The 19,899-nt window shown below is 44.4% G+C and overlaps 1 protein-coding gene across 1 annotated transcript in view; it reads right to left on the bottom strand.

The window, feature by feature from the left end:
* The window catches only part of LOC115102977 (adhesion G protein-coupled receptor L2-like), a 117,758-nt gene that overhangs the window by 12,565 nt on the left and 85,294 nt on the right, over positions 1-19,899 (bottom strand). Inside the window, exons 9-18 of the mRNA XM_065005689.1 lie at positions 13,331-13,514; positions 9,837-9,959; positions 9,475-9,674; positions 8,677-8,850; positions 6,647-6,856; positions 6,257-6,477; positions 4,756-4,822; positions 2,533-2,624; positions 808-976; positions 151-279 (exon numbers count right to left, since the gene is read on the bottom strand). Coding sequence (XP_064861761.1) covers positions 151-279; positions 808-976; positions 2,533-2,624; positions 4,756-4,822; positions 6,257-6,477; positions 6,647-6,856; positions 8,677-8,850; positions 9,475-9,674; positions 9,837-9,959; positions 13,331-13,514 — 1,569 coding nt within the window. The remainder of the gene's footprint in view (positions 1-150; positions 280-807; positions 977-2,532; positions 2,625-4,755; positions 4,823-6,256; positions 6,478-6,646; positions 6,857-8,676; positions 8,851-9,474; positions 9,675-9,836; positions 9,960-13,330; positions 13,515-19,899) is intronic.

Below are 19,899 nucleotides of genomic sequence, written 5' to 3'. Positions count from 1 at the left end.
CTCCTCGACGTGCTAGCATGCAATAGGAGAAGGAGAAAAAAAAACAGGAAAAGAACTCTCCTTTCACTCTCAAAAGCAAGAAAGGACAGAAAAAAAAGGTATATATAATTCAACTTCCCGCTGCTGTACTGTACCTAGTATGTACTGTACCTGTGTGGCGGAGGAGTAGCGTGCGGTGGATCGAGACGTGGCCGTCTTGGCCGAGCTGTGGGACCCTTCAGAAGGCAGACCTCCGCAGCACTGGGACTGGCGGAAGCATTTGCTGTACTCTTTACGGACCTGCAGCGGGCACAGGATCAGGGCAGAGCGACAGAGACACAGTGAACTCAGAGACACCACAACCGTGACAGTCGACTCCAGAGAGAGAAAAAGAGAGGAAGCTGCCTCGATCCTGCAACAAAGAGCCACAAAATAAATATATTTATCAAATGCCACCGAGCCGACAGCAGCAGTTCAAATGGCGTGTCTTTGGAGATAGCCCTATCACAGCTACCACGATGACACATTCAAATACCACCATAAGGAGGGGGATTTTGCACGGGGACAAATACGACACGGAAGGTGTTACTTCTATCAGAGATGGTCTTAAATGTCAAGAGACAGTAGACAGCGGACTGAAAAGTATACATTTTGCATTGGACTTCTGTACACACAGATACCTTCTGTTATCTTACTTCTGTGGGAAACTAGACATAAAAAAAAGGTTATTTCCCACCTCTGGTGAGGAAAACTTATAGTCAAACATTGATGTACAAAATGTTGTCGCATTATCTTCGTATATATATGTCATAAGTATTAAATCCTTACCTTTTTCTGGAGGAGGCAGTGGAAGATAAAGATGAACATCCCTTGCAGAGTGTTGAAGATGGTGAAGAGGTACGCCATGACCACGGAGGATTCGTTGAGGAAGAACAGGCCAAACGACCAGGTCAGACCCAGGAGGAAGAGCAGGGCAAACGCCCCAAGCACCCAGGATCTGAAAAAAACACACACACACACACACACACACACACACACACACACACACACACACACACACACACACACACACACAATATTGTTCCCAATCATTAATAATAAACTAGGTAACTTCCCTAATTTCATCTTTCATTGACTTGAAGTTTCTCTCTGTTGGTTCCTACGGATTTGTTCTGTGGGGAAAGAAGGAGGCTGTGATATATTATCCCTCTCTATTTCTCCTTCTGGACAAGTTATACAGTATATACAGTGCAACTCATAAAAGCTGATACGTAGATTTTTGAATGAGAACTTCCACAGAGTCTCTGACAGAGTCTAAATAACTATGTTTCCTTGGCCTTCCTCGTGATTGGCTGGTTAAACAGAAACAGCAAACACGTCCGGTTTCTCACAGGAGGTCCAGGAGAAGCCTAGAGGAAATCAGATAACCAATGGTGAGTTCCCTTTGGCAACGGCTGGGACAGGGAGCCGTCGATGCACAGGAGAGAAAAAAGAGTGAGCAAACCTGGACAAGAAAGAGAAAAGAGGAGACCAGTGAAAACCAGACACCATTGTACCACGTCTTTGAGTTCCAGAGAGAATCCAAGGACAGAAGATAATGCAAGCCCAAAGAGAGAGATGCTGCAGATTAGTTGTGCTTTTGTGTCATTGTGTACATTTTTCGTTATTTGAAAAACGCTGGCTCTTTATGGTTGTTGAAAGTCAACTAACTGATCATTTCAATGTCTTGTGGAAAGTTACCAAATCTAACTCTGCGGGACTAAATAAGTGGTCGATTAGAGGTGGACTCCAATTAATGACAGTTAATGAGTTTTGGGTCCTTTGAACAAATGATTTGTTTGAATTAGCCACTATCTTTGAACGCAGGCTCTCTTTAAATTACATTCTTAACCAGGATAGCACGGCTCAGAGGTCAATTAAACCATTTTGCTGCTATTAAAAGCCAAAAAAACTAAATGAATAAAAAATATTTTATTACATGAAGTCCAAAACACAACACAGGAATGGCACATGTCATTCTGTCTCACAGTTATTGTTTGACAAGTATTTTAGGACAGAAACTGTCTAGGGACTTTTCTTTTATCCAATTCTCTGGATTGAGTGGATGTTTGAATAAAGATGTGGGCACAGCTCCAGTTCCTCCCCCACCACCCTTAAATCATATATATTTGAGCTAGGGTTCCAGAGGAACCTGAAAATGATGCCAACACAGGAGCGACTAATACAAGAGGTCAGGGTTGCAGTTCTGAATAAATAAAAGAGGCAACATAAACCCTGCATAGCGCAAACACGGCCCTCATAAACACCAACTAAAAAGGCAACACGTGAGGATAGAATCTGAAGTAAATATATATTTGTCCACTCCAGTTATGGGTAACTGAGATGTAATTCTAAAGGTCAAATACACCAAATTCACCCTTTAACATTGCACAAGCAAGGCCATGGCTGGGAATAGGACAGCACACAACGTTTTGTTTCCCCACTTAAAACTGAGCTGACACAACCAGTAACACCAGCTTTCACATCACCTCCAGAGACCCCCTCCCCTCTCACCTGATACCGCCCAGCCGGGTCGAGTCGGGTTTCATGGAAGTGGAGTGCTTCACCATCTTGTACATGGTCACCACCAGGATGATGAGGTTGAGCTGTCAAAACAGAGGCACAGCGAGCTTAGCGCATCACACTGGGGCGTGGCATTCATTCCATGGTAGGCGCAGCAATGCATGTCGCCTACATTTCGTGGCAACTTAAAACCGCAAAAAGGGTGATTTGCACACAGAAACAGGACAAACTCTCCGAAATGTGCATGTCCCCTGCACCTTTTAGTGACTTTCTGAGATCATGCATGGTAATTATGCTTAACCTGTAGTGATTGTGGCACAATCGCAAGCGTCAACGTTAGGACGTCTTACCAAGAGGGATATGAAACATTCAAAATCCCGTGCAAATGGTAAAACAGACTGCCTCCCAAAAGTGAGAATAGAGAGGTTTGTGGCTTAGCTTCGGTCTCCAGCCCTACTAAAACTGGCTATGATAAAGTGCCTTGGGAAGCCCCTTCCCACTCCCATGGCTGATGCAACGCACAACCTCAGGCCTTACTTAGCCAAGCAGGCGGGTGCCAAACGCAGAGTGTTATTCCTCACCGAGAGAGAAAGAGAGAGTGAGAGTGTAAATCTAATACGGCCAGAACAGAACAGAACAGAGAGAGGGTGGAAAAGACAGAGCGCCATATTTTTTAAACAAACGTCTGGAGCCAGGAAAAACAGCTCCATATTCTAAGCTATACATTCAGAGAGGTTTCCATGACTTCAGGGTGTTTTTTCTATGAGCGGGGGGGGGACACACACACACACACACACACACACACACACACACTTCAATTTGGCTCAGTCACTACCACATTAAAACCTCACCAAAAAAACGATTCAGTAAATATTCAGTAAATATTATATATTATTTCTATACTTCTATTAAAAAAACATATCTTGCTTTATAAGTTATTCAAACCTATTTATTCTGAAACCTGACCAATCTTTCTGAAAGGAGATAAATGACAAAAACTTCATGGGTTTGCGAGAACACAAAGCAATACTGTTCTAGTAGAGATACGGTCCCAAGTTTATTAAATACAATATATTTGTGGGCTGAATTTTATGAAAGCTGTTCACTCTAGAACATGAATACACCAGTCCAGTGGAGCCATAGCTATGTACTTCCCTTTAAATAAATAAACCAATAACGTGTGAAGAAAGACAGAAAGAGGGCAGAGAAAGAGAGGCATAGAGGGAGAGGAGAAAATACAAAATAAGGGGGTTTAAGATCAGAGAGATGTGGAGTTTTGTCTCCTAGCCACCAGGGCTGATTTAGGTCTGCATGAGTCGAGTGGTTGGAGATGCATTAACACAGCCACCAGTGTCGACACAGATCTGATGAGACAGGCAGGCAGGTAGGTAGGCAGGCAGGTAGGTAGGCAGGCAGGTAGGTAGGCAGGCAGGGAGGCACCGAACTGTACATGTCCTTAATTCCACCGCAGCCCACTATCTACAGAAACCAGAACACACTTTTTCTTGGGTATCTATGCACGGCATGTGCTGTATAAACACAGTATGTACACATTTACACTTGTCTTCTGTGCGAATAATACAAATGTATGTGTGTGTGTGAACTCCATGCAGCCTGTGTGAAATATTAAGAGGTGAAGACGGAGATGTCCGTGGAACAGGGATTGGCTGCAGATGCGTCATGATCCTCGGCAGGGCCAGGGGGTTGTGGGTAATGGCTGTCTGGCCCACCCACTCATTACTTCCATGTTCATCCGTCTCTCCCCATCTCCCTCAACCCCCTCTGTCTAACTGAGAAAATGACCTTCATGCCTGAGATTGTCTCTTATCCTCCTCCTCCTCGACTGAGTGTGTGAAAGGGAGGAATTCTGCCACAATGCGCAACTCCTTCCACCAAAAAAACTGCTAAGCTGTTGACTGCTGCTCACTTGACTAGACTGATTTCATAGGACTTTACAGCTGAATGGCTGCTGATGTCCTCATGTCAGATATAATGGACCACTTTCCTTTCACGCAAATTGATCAGCGAAAGCAAGAGATAAGTGACCAGACGAGAAAAAAAATATATAAAAAAATACATGTATTTTTTTCCCACTGCACATTTCTCTGAGGAAAACATTTTTTGGATAGATAGACATATTAAAACAGAGACACAGGCATACTGTATGAAACACACACACACACACACACACACACACACACACACACGGCTTACCATGATAATGAAGGTGACAGGTCCTATGAAGCTCCAAATGAAGTGGTTATCCACCCTCAGCCAGCAGCTGCAATGGGACATGGTCATGTGATCAGGTGATAGCCATCCCTCAAGAGCAAATGAGCTATTCTGGCTCTCTCACTGTGACTGTAACATCTCTGCAATTACATTCTAAGAACACAGCGGCAGTTGTTACATCGTATCCCACTGATCACTAACCAGCCTGGCTTCTAGACGAGATAGATGGCATGATTATATAGCTTCTACAGCAATAGAACAGTGATTTATTTACCTTCGTGACCAAAGAAGAGAGAGAACCTGACCTTGAACACATTCTGGCTGCGAGCCACACAACAGCACTGGTATTGCCTGCACGACATCAGAGGCTACCAATGTCTACAATTGAGAGAGAGGTCCGGCTCTACGTTAGACTCTAAACAGTCAAAACGTGGTCACAAACAGTTTCAACAAAAATGTGTTGTGCTGAAGCTACTGTATGTATCATCAGAGGAGATGTTGATTCAAATTCAGGGACTGTTGCGCTACAGCCACAAAAATGTAACAAAAAAAACCACCCTATTTAAGGAAGGCTTACGACAAATCATAAGGCTTGTTCTTGGATAACGGCCACTGAAGAATAAAAGTTTGAAGGCGCAAAGGCAAGAGAGAAGAAAAAGCTCAGAGAAAATACCAGACCAGCACAACCAACCAGCCAGAGAATTCATTAATGTAGTGGTTTTGCTCACAGCTTTTCTCTTTCCTCTCTGACAGGGTATAAATTTGCCAGGAGGCAGAGGGAGACTAGGGCCTGTGATGTAGCTCTCATTAGCACTGTGGGGAAGAAAAGGAATCTTGATATGGAGCTGGCTGGCCTGGGAGACCTGATGCTCTCTGCACAAAGAAAGGAAGATAGATACTGTTGAATGCTCCCACACTTTTATTGTGTAAGGTTTCCACTTCAAGGTCTTCCTCTGACTCAACTTTTCGTACCCTGCACCTGAAGGTTACTGGATGTGCGTAAAATAGGGCTGTCAGAGTAAATCAGTTAACTTGCGCTAACTATTTGTAATTTTAGTGCAATTTTTTAAAATGTTTTTTTTTTTAAAATTATTAAATCGTGTTGTCTGAAAGTATTAAAAATACACTGAAAACAACCAAAATACATCACCTATACAGCTAAAAACGACAATGCGATGTCAAAATAAGTTGACATTTAGGTTAAAGAAAGTGTGCTTTATCAATCTACTTGATTTTGCTTATCATTCCTTTGGACAAAATCAAGACGTCAATATCTCGTAATGCATTTGTATAAAATGTTTTCAAATTACAGCTCAATTCGAGCAAATTCTGAAATGACGATTAATCACAGCAAATCCTGCGATTAACTCAATACAATGTTTTGTAGCGTTTGACAGCCCTAGCGTAAACATAAACTACTGCATTCGGAGTCAAGCAAGATCACAAAAGAACCTGCCTAAAGATGACATCTAGCGTTACTTACGCCTTCTGTGTCCCGTAGCTGCGGTAGTCGATGGCGGCCGAGATTCCCACCACCGCGGCGGGAAAGAGGTATCCGGAGACGTAATAGTACTTCCTGCGGGAGAACTCGCTTTCAAACACCTCAACCAGCATGAGGTAGAGCTGCACGCCCTCCAGGCACATCCAGGCAAACGCCGCCAGAAAGAAGAAATGAAGAACGCCCGCGATGATGGAGCACACCAGCTGGGAGCCGGGGACACATTTAGAGGTTACACACACACACAGAGGTAAAAGGACAGTGGCATTGAAACTGCATTGAGTCAATGGATCACTGGAGCATATTCCCCTGGGAACAAAACAATTGTGCATCTAAGCCCACTCGGATACTTGACGGGGTGCCCATGCTCCTTACCTTGGGTTCAGTCATGTTGATGCCCACGAGGAAGACGAGCTCGGCGATGAAGAGGTTGAGGCAGAGGTTCTTGTGGATGGTGTTGCGGTCGCTCTGCAGGCCCCTGAAGAAGCAGAAGGTGAACAGGCTGATGGCCAGACACACCAGAGACACAGCGATGCCCATCCGCGTTATCACCGTCAGCAGCAGCTCGTGGACACTCCCCTCCACCTGGTGAACAGGACAGAGACACACAGAGGGGGTTAGAACCAAGAACCTGGCGAATCTAGGACCTAACATGACATGGTTAGACCCCGAAAGCTTTTTTGTTGTTGTGATCACCTTTTTATTTGATTCAGATGGTCAGGGAATACAATGAGTAGGAAGACAGAGACAACAGTATCTAGCACAGAACCGCCGCCAACTTCCTGACTCAGGCCACTCTGTACAAATGCCGTTCCCAACATGTATCAATATGTATCAGTACATAATCTGAAGTAAACTTGGAGCTAATATGACACAGTACAGAGATTTAACTCAACCTCTAGTTCACCAATGAGAAACACACAGCAGCCCAGCAGGGAGGTTTTACACCTGCCGGGAGACCTAAAACATGACAGACTTCATGTCCCCATCAATGAACCTTGACATAACACGACGTCCTGACTCACTGAGGGATTTCACTCAACATCTACTGTAGGATACAGATGACATGTCTTTAGATCCGTGTACATGTGCCGGGCCAATGTAAAAAAAAGTCATTAGTAAGCTGTCACAGAGCTCGGTATCGTCGCTGGGTGAAAGGGTTGATTGCAGTGCGTGTCACAACCCAGGAAAATGAACACATTACAATGTGGACATGTAGGCTATAAGACAGAAGCCTTCAACCATCCAGAATATCACTCAGGGATAGTGGTCTGAACATGAGGTAATCCGTTCCGTGACATGACTCATTTTTATTAAGGGCAGGCCAGGAGGAGTTGTAGTTGAGGTGAGTAGTTGGGTTGGTGTGACTGAGGGATGGCTTAAACCACAGGCTCTGGTTTTTCCTTGTGGTGAAGGGTTTTAAGGTTCGGGGTTTGCGAGGGGAAGACGCGGGAAGAGTTCATGAGTCGGGACATGTTATTATATACGCCACAAACTTATGTTCCACGTTTATTACTGGGTAGGATGCTCACAGCACATGATATTTATCATGTAATTGGATTGTAATTGCATTTTGCTTGCGAATGGATCTCACCCACTTCACGTCGTCGAGTGGAAATGGAAAATACAGAAGCACGACACCGGGCCGCCGCGTACGTTTCCCCGTGTAGGATGTGCGTGTGCGTGAGTGCTATTAGTCACGGAACATAGGTAAAATGTCCTTTATTTCCAATAATGGCAGAGCTAACTTTCACTATCTTGTGTCTGCCATCTCTTGCTTTTTACTCCCGGCAAAGTAAGTGACAGCCTCCTTCTGTTTCTCTCCACATACATTAACAGCATTCCTCTCCTCCCCCCCACCTCAAATCTAATCAGCCTCTGAGTTGGCTATCTTACTCTAGCCATATTTACGTACATAAAATACATACAATGGGGGGGGGGGGGGCAGAGCCACTACGAGTGTCCTTGAATCCCAAATCAACCCCTAGCTCCTTATGGAGATCTGAGAGGATTGGATAGGTGTCCGCAATAAATTCTACCATATTTCTTACACATCTCCAATCTACACAAGTGTCTTGGGGGTTAGCTAGGGGTTGATTTGGGATTCAGTTTAAATCAGAACCACCCACTCACCATGTTCCCTAGATGAGACAGACAGACAGACAGACAGACAGACAGACAGACAGACAGACAGACAGACAGACAGACAGACAGACAGACAGACAGACAGACAGACAGACAGACAGACAGACAGACAGACAGACAGACAGACAGACAGACAGACAGACAGTAGAGTCCAACCACACAACATGAGAAAAACCCACAGAAGGCCACTCACCACAGACAGACAGACAGACAGACAGACAGACAGACAGACAGACAGACAGACAGACAGACAGACAGACAGACAGACCTCGATGGGCCATGAGGATGGCGAAGTTGGTCAGGTGACTACAGGAACAGGTGGTGTGGCTCTTGTTGGTGTCCAGGAGTTTACAGCCCTGAGTGGACCAGTAGCCCATCATACTCCTCTCAGAGTAGTTCCAGAATGAGCAGTTGGGGTTGTAGTAGTGCTCCTTCTACAGAAAGAAAAATAACAAAAACATGGACATTGATTTTAAACAACTAGCTAAAAGTTTGGGTTGTCATAGTTCTCAATAAGCAAAACAAAACAAAACAAGGAAACCTCTTAAATACCACAAACAACATTATAAGCATAAACAATTAACAGATGACTTTAGAGTACATATGCATACTATGTGCCATTTTCCATCAAGGGTCAATAACAGCAGGCAGACGAGCCTGCCATGGCAAATAACTATGGTAGCAAAAAGCTAAGTACTGGAATACACAAGATAGCAGGCTAACTTGAGTGCTTCGGCCTATGGACGGATCCCACCTTGTCTGTCGTTGTCAAGTGCAATTATAAACCATTCCAGCATATTGACATATCATAGCATGACAAACAAGATAGCTTTTCCATGTAAACTAACAGAAGCGTACATACCGTGGGAGTTCCCGATCTGACACCTACTTCTATTTTACAGCCGTGCTAGCTGTATCCTATGAAATTGGCATTTATCCTCCACAGCTACTAAAGACCACACAGCCATTCCTCTTTCCCACTATTTCCCCCCGCACTGAACCACACCACGGCCTGACTCTAGAGCTCCAGGGTTTTTCCAAGGGGAAGGGGGACTCACGTCGAGGTGCTCCAGGGTAAAGATGACGGGGTCGGACACAAACACGCGGCTGGACTCCTTGGTGATGGAGGCGGCCAGGATGTGCGAGTTGACGGTCAGGTCTGAAAGGTTACGTCCTCCTCCTCCTCGTAGAGTGGCATTCTCTGTACTGAGGAACCGGCCCAGGTGCTTATAGAGGACAAAAACCAGCTTGGCCACACCTGGGGGAAGAAATACACATTAGAATAAGATTTATGGTGGCATTGTGAATGTATAAAATTGCTTCTAATTTCTATACTTCGGCCACTGTCACAGTGCAGGGCAATGCTCCTTCAGCGTGATCACATTCATTCATACACCCCCCCCTCTCTCTCTCTTGTTACCGTTTTTGCTGTTGACTTTGACTGTGTTTGCAGACAGCTGAATGGAGGCTCCACCCTTGCTGGTCTGGGGGAACCTGAAGTCCTGCATCTGGCCATCAGTACTGAGCACATACACATCCAGCACTAAAAGAGGACGAGGAGAGGGGGAGGTAGCGGCGGGAGAGGAGCAGGAGGAGACGGAGAGAGGGGGAGAGGGGAGGAAGGGAACGGTAGTGGTATACATTACTGACAGGTCACGTTTCAATAGCAACACGCAGTGTTTAATAGAGCGTCCATATAAAGGTTGGGAAGTGTGAAAGAAGGGAGGAACCAGATCAAGTGTTCCAGCTAGAGAATCCAATCTCATTGTCAATATCCCATCCGGCACTATTTACTGTAAAAAAAAAAAAAAAGGATCTGAGCTGCTCCCCGTAACCCTGGCCTACAGAGCTCCCCGTAACCCTGGCCTACAGAGCTCCCCCGTAACCCTGGCCTACAGAGCTCCCCCGTAACCCTGGCCTACAGAGCTCCCCCGTAACCCTGGCCTACAGAGCTCCCCCGTAACCCTGGCCTACAGAGCTCCCCCGTAACCCTGGCCTACAGAGCTCCCCCGTAACCCTGGCCTACAGAGCTCCCCGTAACCCTGGCCTACAGAGCTCCCGTAACCCTGGCCTACAGAGCTCCCCGTAACCCTGGCCTACAGAGCTCCCCCAACCCTGGCCTACAGAGCTCCCCGTAACCCTGGCCTACAGAGCTCCCCGTAACCCTGGCCTACAGAGCTCCCCGTAACCCTGGCCTACAGAGCTCCCCCGTAACCCTGGCCTACAGAGCTCCCCCGTAACCCTGGCCTACAGAGCTCCCCCGTAACCCTGGCCTACAGAGCTCCTTATGGAGAGATGGAGAGAGAGAGAGAGAGAGAGAGAGAGAGAGAGAGAGAGAGAGAGAGAGCACAGCACCACCCAACCTGCTGAAGCATGAATGTCAAATATTCATAAGATAAAAAATATCATTGGGCTTTTTCTTCCCCCTGTGGGTTCAGATAACTCTGGCCTCGCCAGCGAGCAAATCTCTGGAAAGCCTGCTAGATTCCTGCAGCAAACCCCTTGCCCTCTCTCTCGCTCCCTCTATCCCTCGCTCTCTCTCTTGCTCTCCTCTCTGCTGTGCTGTGCCAGCTGCCGGATGGCTCTCTCTCTCTCTCTCTCTTTGATGTTTGGAATTACGGAGGGGTCAGGAGGACGCACGTATCAGCACACTCCCTCCTGTCAGAACCAGCCTCAACTTCCTCACCACAGATCGCTTTTGACACTCAGAGATGAGGAATTGTTCTCCCTCTGACATTTTTTCTCCTTTCCTTCGCTTCCTTCCTTCTTTCTCTCTTTCCCTCTATCCTAAACGCCCCCCCCCTTACCCCTCCCTTTTCTCTCCTCCTGCCCTTGACGTTCGCCTCAAGGTGCCATTTGTGTTTCAGCCTGAATCAGGAAACTATGTTAATTAGGAGTAGGGATCCTTTTGGGCTTCTCTCCTGCTGCTCATCAGGCGAGCTGCAGAGAAGACTGTCCCGGGGCCTCAGTCCTCACGTAGCATTGTCAGAGATTGGGATAGTTCTACTAGCTATATTACTACTAGTAGAAATATATATATATATTTTTAAAATCTGTTGTTGAGGCCCTGTGTGCTAAAAGCACATAAACAGAGCCTGTTCGCAATGATTAACTATACATGGCGTGTATAGGCAAACGATTACATTTTGCATTAGCTGGCTGCAGTACATCTGGTTTTTGTTATCCGCTTGTAATTACCATTTACCGACAAAGGGTTAAGGCAGGGTTAGAGGACATAGCTACCGTATAGAATGCACTATATATACAAAAGTATGTGGACACCCCCTTCAAATTAGTGGAGTCGGCTATTTCAGCCACACCCGTTGCTGACAGCTTTATAAAATTGAGCACACAGCCATGCTATCTCCATAGACAAACATTGGCAGTAGAATGGCCTCACTGAAGAGCTCAGTGCAACGTGGCACCGTCATAGGATGCCACCTTTCCAACAAGTCAGTTTGTCAAATTTCTGCCCTGCTAGAGCTGCCCCGGTCAACTGTAAGTGCTGTTATTGTGAAGTGGAAACGTCTATGTGCAACAACGGCTCAGCCGCGAAATGGTAGGCCACACAAGCTCACAGAGCGGGACCGCCGAGTGTTGAAGTGTGTAGCACGTAAAAATGGTCTGCGACACTCACTACCAAGTTCCAAACGTCCTCTGGAAGCTACGTCAGCACAATAACTGTTAGTCGGGAGCTTCATAAAATGGGTTTCAGTGGCCGAGCAGCCGCACACAAGCCTAACATCACCATGCGCGATGCCAAGCATCGGAGTGGTGTAAAGCTCGCGGCCTTTGGACTGGAGCAGTGGAAATGCGTTCTCTAGAGTGATTAATCACGCTTCACCATCTGGCAGTCCGACGGACAAATCTGTGTTTGGCGGATTACAGGAGAACACTACTTGCCCCAATGCATAGCGCCAACTTTAAAGTTTAGTGGATGAGGAAAAATGGTCTGGGGTTGTTTTTCATGGTTCAGGCTAGGCCCTTTAGTTCCAGTGAAGGGAAATCTTAATTTTACAACACACAATGACATTCTAGACAATTCTGTGCTTCCAACTTTGTGGCAACAGTTTGGGGAAGGCCCTTTCCTGTTTCAGCATAACAATGCCTCCGTGCACAATGCGAGGTCCATACAGAAATGGTTTGCAGAGATCAGTGTGGAAAAACTTGACTGGCTTGTACAGAGCCCTGACCTCAACCCCATCGAACACCTTTGGGATGAATTGGAACGCCGACTGCTCATGATTTTGGAATGAGATGCTCGACGTGCAGGTGTCCACATACTTTTGGTCATGTAGTGTATCAAATGATTAAATTGATTTTTCCATGAGAGGACCAGACAGTTCATCTTGCAGAACAAATTCAATGCCCCTACTTAACTATGCAAGAAAAAGGCAGTGGGGAACTCATAACCATAGCAACAAAGAGGCTTGTGTAGGGAAAATGACAGTTCACTGCACAAAGCTGACTTAAATGAATGAGATCACATTGCTAATAAACTGCCTGTGAGAACATATTAGCTTGCCTGGCGCTGAGCGAGACATCAAACCTCCTACTGTGACTTCAACTAAATTTGGTCTTTCTAAAAACCACTTTGCCTCTCTCCTGGAGGAATAGCTGTCCAGGTTCTTGTCTAGAATGAATAAGCCCATGGAAAAGAAGCCCTGGGGCCTAGCAGAAGTATGTTTCTACAGAATGGTTGTGAATGTTAACTTCCACTTCCTTGAACATAACAAACTGTAGAAAAAAAAGGCAATTTTAGTACTGAGGTCAAAGTAATTTTCTTCCAAGACAGGGGGAGATAATACAAAGGAAAATAATCATTAAAACTGTGGATTGTAACTGGCAGACGTGTCTGTCTAGTTTTTCCTTTTTATGAGTGATGGGCAGGGGGGGTAGAAAAAACAAACATACTTATGTTGTCTGCAGGCACTTTGACTACAGCGGGTTCAATCAGGTTGTCGGCAAGGATGAAGGCGCCTTCCTCCAGGGTATCCAGTAACATGGTGGCGGCGTGCGTTTGCTCCGTGGAATTCATGTCTTCCCAGGACTTCAGGGCTTCCGGCCTCAGGAGGTTGTCAACCGTATCCACAATGGCCTGTATCCGTGGAAACAAGTCAAATGTCAGACCTTTGTCACTTAAAAAAAAGAAACATGTGATCCCTCATAACTTCTACTAATACCTGCAGCATACAGGCAGAAACAGGGGCAAGAAAAGCATATGAAGCTGACGGCAAGTAAGGACAAGCGACAACCCCCCAAAAAATCTACAAGTAAGGTCACTGGAATTAAAAGATGATATGAAGATTCATTCAAATTAAAACATCACTTAAAGATGGCATGGTGGTCACAGAATGAAAACTACAGGATGTTGTCTCCCCACTTCCCTGGTTTAGACCCATTTATTTTCTTTTGAATAACAAAACTGTGCCAGAGGGGAAGTTCAAACACAAACCAAATGTTTTTCAAATGAATGGAGCAGTTCTTCCACAATAGTACTCGCTCGGTTCCTGTTCTTTAACATCTGATTTTTCCCAAAGAGCAATTATCTTCCTCTTCGCTAACAATAAATATATTCCATAACAGGATCTGGTCATTATGGCCTTGAAATGTGCAGCTTTTCCTTCCTAGAGGGGAAAATGTTATCAAGAAAATGAATCCATTTGTTTCATGGGTAGCAGTCAAAGTAAAGAAGGGCATAATTCTGCTTGTTTTCAATGGCAATCCTTTCATTTCCTGCTTGGCTGATAAGCAGTAAGTAAGCAAAACATTCCAAAGCCTCACGAGAAAAAGTATCAAATGTTGATCAAAATGGAGGTCACTGTGACCCTGTGCAGGAGAGTTCACAACGTCCATGTACCTTAGCATATCTATCTATATCCATATCCACACAGCAGCGCTAACGCTAGCCCCATTGATGACTCCCATGTAGCTTATCTACAGTGCATTCGGAAAGTATACAGACCCCTTCCCTTTTTCCACATTTTCTTACGTTACAGCTTTATTCTAAAATGGATTAAATCTTTTTTGTTTGTTATCAATCTACACTCAATACCTCATAATGACAAAGCAAAAACAGGTTTTTAGACAAATTTGCTGCATTTATTCAATTTAAAAAACAGCTACCTTATTTACATACTGTACAAGTCAAAAGTTTGGACACACCTACTCATTCCAGGGATTTTCTTTATTTGTACTATTTTCCACATTGTAGAATAATAGTGAAGACATAAAAACTAAGAAATAATAATACAATAGGGAATCATGTAGTAAGCAAAAAAGTGTTAAACAAATATATGTTATATTTGAGATCTTCAAAGAAGCCACCCTTTGCCTTGATGACAGCTTTGCACATTCTTGGCATTCTCTCAACCAACTTCATGAGGTAGTCACCTGGAATGCATTTCAATTAACCTCTTCAACCCATGGGGGCGCTATTTCATTATTGGATAAAAAAAACGTGCCCGTTTTAAGCGCAATATTTTGTCACGAAAAGATGCTCGACTATGCATATAATTGGCAGATTTGGAAAGAAAACACTCTGACGTTTCCAAAACTGCAAAGATATTATCTGTGAGTGCCACAGAACTCATGCTACAGGCGAATCCAAGATGAAACCTCAAACAGGAAATGAGCAGAATTTTTGAGGCTCTGTTTTCCATCGTCTCCTTATATGGCTGTGAATGTGCCATGAACGAGCCTAAGCTCTCTGCCGTTCGTCCAAGGTGTCTGCAGCATTGTGACGTATTTGTAGGAATATCATTGGAAGATTGGCCATAAGAGACTACATTTGCCAGGGGTCCGCCCGGTGTCCTTTGTCTAAATTGGTGCGTAATCTTCAGCTGCAGGCATTTTCCCATGGGATTCAGAGGGGAAAGCACACTTCCACGAACGATATATCATCGAAGAGATATGTGAAAAACACGTTGAGGATTGATTCTAAACAACGTTTACCATGTTTCAGTCGATATTATGGAGTTAATTTGGAAAAAAGTTTGGCGTTTTGACGAATGAATTTTCGTTTTTTTTTGGTAGCCAAACATGACGCAGAAAACGGACCGATTTCTCCTGCACAAATAATCTTTCAGGAAAAACGTAACATTTGCTATCTAACTGAGAGTCTCCTCATTGAAAACATCCGAAGTTCTTCAAAGGTAAATGATTTTATTTGAATGGTTTTCTGGTTTTTGTGAAAATGTTGCCTGCTGAATGCTAACGCTAAATGCTAATGCTAGCTATCAATACTGTTACACAAATGCTAGTTTTGCTATGGTTGAGAAGCATATTTTTGAAAATCTGAGATGACAGTGTTGTTAACAAAAGGCTAAGCTTGAGAGCTAGCATATTGATTTAATTTCATTTGCGATTTTCATGAATAGTTAACGTTGCGTTATGGTAATGAGCTTGAGGCTGTATTCACGATCCCGGATCCGGGATGGCTCGACGCAAGAAGTTAACAGGTGTGCCTTCTTAAAAGTTCATTTGTGGAATATCTTTCCTTCTTAATGCATTTGAGACCATCAGTTGTGTTATATAGGGCTCTTGAGTGGCGCAGCGGTCTAAGGCACTGCATTTCAGTGCAAGAGGCGTCACTACAGTCCCAGGTTCGAATCCAGGCTGTATCACATCCAGCAAAAGACAGAGTTACCTCTGGTGCAGAGGATGTTCATTCGCGTTAACTGCACCTCAGATTGCAGCCCAAATAAATGCTTCACAGAGTTCAAGTGACAGACACATCTCAACATCAAATGTTCAGAGGAGACTGCGTGAATCAGGCCTTCATGGTCGAATTGCTGCAAAGAAACCACTACTAAAGGACAACAATAATAAGAAGAGACTTGCTTGGTCCAAGAAACACAAGCAATGGACATTAGACCAATGGAAATCTGTCTTTTGGTCTGATAAGTCCAAATTTGAGATTTTTGGTTCCAACCGCCGTGTCTTTGTGAGACGCAGAGTAGGTGAGCAGATGATCTCTGCATAAGTAGTTCCTACCGTGAAGCATGGAGGAGGAGGTGTGATGGTGTAGGGGTGCTTTACTGGTGACACTGTCAGTGATTTATTTTGAATTCAAGGCACACTTAACCAGCATGGCTAACACATCATTCTGCAGTGATACGCCATCCTCCTTTTGGTTTGCGCTAAGTGGGACTATCATTTGTTTTTCAACAGGACAATGGCCCAGCACACCTCCAGGCTGAGTAAGGGCTATTTGACCAAGAAGGAGAGTGATGGAATGCTGCATCAGATGACCTGGCCTCTACAATCATCTGACCTCAACTCAATTGAGATCGTTTGGGATGAGTTGGATCGCAGAGTGAAGGAGAAGCAGCCAACAAGTGCACAGCATATGTGCGAACTCCTTCAAGACTGTCGGAAAATCATTCCAGGTAAAGCTGGTTGAGAGAATGCTAAGACTGTGCAAAACTGTCATCAAGACAAAGGGTGGCTACTTTGAAGAATCTAAAATAGATTTTGAATTGTTTAACTCTTTTTTTGGTTCCATTTGCATTATTTCATAGTTTTGATGTCTTCACTATTATTCTACAATGTAGAAAATAGTAAAAACAACGAAAAACCCTTGAATGAATAGGTGTTTCTAATATTTTGACTGGTACTGTATTTACAATCGAAATTTAGCTCAGGTGCATCCTCTTTTGATGGATCATTCTTGAGATATTTCTAGAACTTGATTGGAGTCCACCTGCAGTAAATTCAATTAATTGGACATAATTTGCAAAGGTGCACACCTGTCTATATAAGGTCCCACAGTTGACAGTGCATGTCAGAGCAAAAACCAAGCGATGAGGTCGAAGGAATTGTCTGTAGAGCTCCAAGACAGGATTATGTCGAGGCACATATCTGGGGAAGGGTATCAAAACATTTATGCAGCATTGAAGGTCCCCAAGAACAAAGTGGCCTCCATCATTCTTAAATTGAAGAAGTTTGGAACCACTAAAACTCTTCCTAGAGCTGGCCACCCGGCCAAACTGAACAATCGGGGGAGAAGGGCCTCTCGGTCAGGGAGGTGAACAATAACCCGATGGTCACTCTGAGTTCTAGACTTTCTCTGTGGAGATGGGAGAACCTTCCAGAAGGACAACTACCAATCAGGCCTTGATGGTAGAGTGTCCAGATGGAAGCCACTCCTCAGAAAAGGGACGTGACAGCCCGCTTGAAGTTTGCCAAAAATGCATCAAAGGACTCTCAGACCATGAGAAACAAGATTCTCTAGTCTGATGAAACCAAGATTGAACTCTTTCACCTGAATGTCAAGCGTGATGTCTAGAGGAAACCTGGCACCATCCCTATGGTGAAGCATGGTGGTGGCAGCATCATGCTGTGGGGATGTTTTTCAGCGGTAGGGAATGGAAGACTAGTCGGGATCAAGGGAAAGATGATCAGAGCACAGTACAGAGAGATTCTTAATAAAAACCTGCTCCAGAGCGCTCAGGACCCCAGACTGGGGCGAAGGTTCACCTTCCAACAGGACAACGACCATAAGCACACAGCCAAAACAGCGCACGAGTGGCTTCAGGACAAGTCTCTTAATTTCCTTGAGTGGCCCAGCCAGAGCCCGGACTTGAACCCGATCGAACATCTCTGGAGAGACCTGAAAATAGCTGTGCAGCAATGCTCTCCATCCAACCTGACAGAGTTTGAGAGGCTCTGCAGAGAAGAATGGAAGAGTCCTCAAATACAGGTGTGCCAAGCTTGTAGCATCATACCCAAGAAGACTCAAGGTTGTAATTGCTGCCAAAGGTGCTTCAACAAAGTACTGAGTAAAGGGGCTGAATACTTATGTAAAAGTGATATCAGTTTTTTTATATATATATTTTTTAAAACATTTGCTAAAATAAAATAAAAAGTTTTTGCTTGTCATTATGGGGTATTGTGGTTAGATTGATGAGGGATCATTTTTTGTTGCGATTTTAGAATAAGGCTGTAACGTAGCAGAATGTGGAAAAAGGGGTCTGAACTAGAGGTCACCGATGAATCGAAATGGGCTGATTTCAAGTTTTCATAACAATCGGAAATCGGTATTTTTGGACGCCGATTTTTCCGATTAAATTATTATAATTTTTTTACAACTTTATTTAACAAGGCAAGTCAGTTAAGAACACATTCTTATTTTCAATGATGGCCTAGGAACGGTGGGTTAACTTGCCTTGTTCAGGGGCAGAACGACAGATTTTTACCTTGTCAGCTCAGGGATTCAATCTGGCAACCTTTACAACTAGTCCAACGCTCTAACCACCTGCCTCACGAGGAGCCTGCCTGTTACGCGAATGCAGTAAGAAGCCAAGGTAAATTGCTAGCTAGCATTAAACTTATCTTATAAAAAACAATCAATCATAATCACTAGTTATAACTATCAACACATGGTTGATGATATTACTAGTTTATCTAGCGTGTCCTGCGTTGCATATAATCGATGCGGTGCGCATTCGCGAAAAAGGACTGTCGTTGCTCCAACGTGTACCTAACCATAAACATCAATGCCTTTCTTAAAATCAATACACAGAAATATATATTTTTAAACCTGCATATTTAGCTAAAAGAAAGGTTATATTAACCAGGTGAAATTGTGTCACTTCTCTTGCGTTCATTGCACGCAGAGTCAGGGTATATGCAACAGTTTGGGCTGCCTGGCTCATTGCAAACTAATTTGCCAGAATTTTACATAATTATGACATAACATTGAAGGTTGTGCAATGTAACAGCAATATTTAGACTTAGGGACGGTTCCGTATTTCACTGAAAGAATAAACGTTTTGTTTTCGAAATGATAGTTTCCGCATTCAACCATATTAATGACCTAAGGCTCGTATTTCTGTGAGTTATTATGTTATAATTAAGTCTGTGATTTGATAGAGCAGTCTGACCGAGCGATGGTAGGCAGCAGCAGGCTTGTAAGCATTCATTCAAGCAGCACTTTCGTGCCTTTTCCAGCAGCTCTTCGCAATGCTTCAAGCATTGCGCTGTTTATGACTTCAAGCCTATCAACTCCCGAGATTAGGCTGGTGTAACCGATGTGAAATGGCTAGTTAGTTAGCTGATATCCATACCCACACAGCAGCGCTTATGCTAGCCCATTGATGACTCCCATATAGCTGATATCCATACCCATACAGCAGCGCTAACGCTAGCCCATTGATGACTCCCATATAGCTGATATCCATACCCACACAGCAGCGCTAACGCTAGCCCATTGATGACATATAGCTGATATCCATACCCATACAGCAGCGCTAACGCTAGCCCATTGATGACTCCCATAGCTGATATCCATACCCACACAGCAGCGCTAACGCTAGCCCATTGATGACTCCCATATAGCTGATATCCATACCCATACAGCAGCGCTAACGCTAGCCCATTGATGACTCCCATATAGCTGATATCCATACCCACACAGCAGCGCTAACGCTAGCCCATTGATGACTCCCATATAGCTGATATCCATACCCACACAGCAGCGC

This window comes from Oncorhynchus nerka, linkage group LG20 (assembly GCF_034236695.1).
Source record: "Oncorhynchus nerka isolate Pitt River linkage group LG20, Oner_Uvic_2.0, whole genome shotgun sequence".
In the NCBI taxonomy this organism is placed as follows: Eukaryota; Metazoa; Chordata; class Actinopteri; order Salmoniformes; family Salmonidae; genus Oncorhynchus; species Oncorhynchus nerka.
This window is presented reverse-complemented; position numbering and strand designations above follow the sequence as displayed.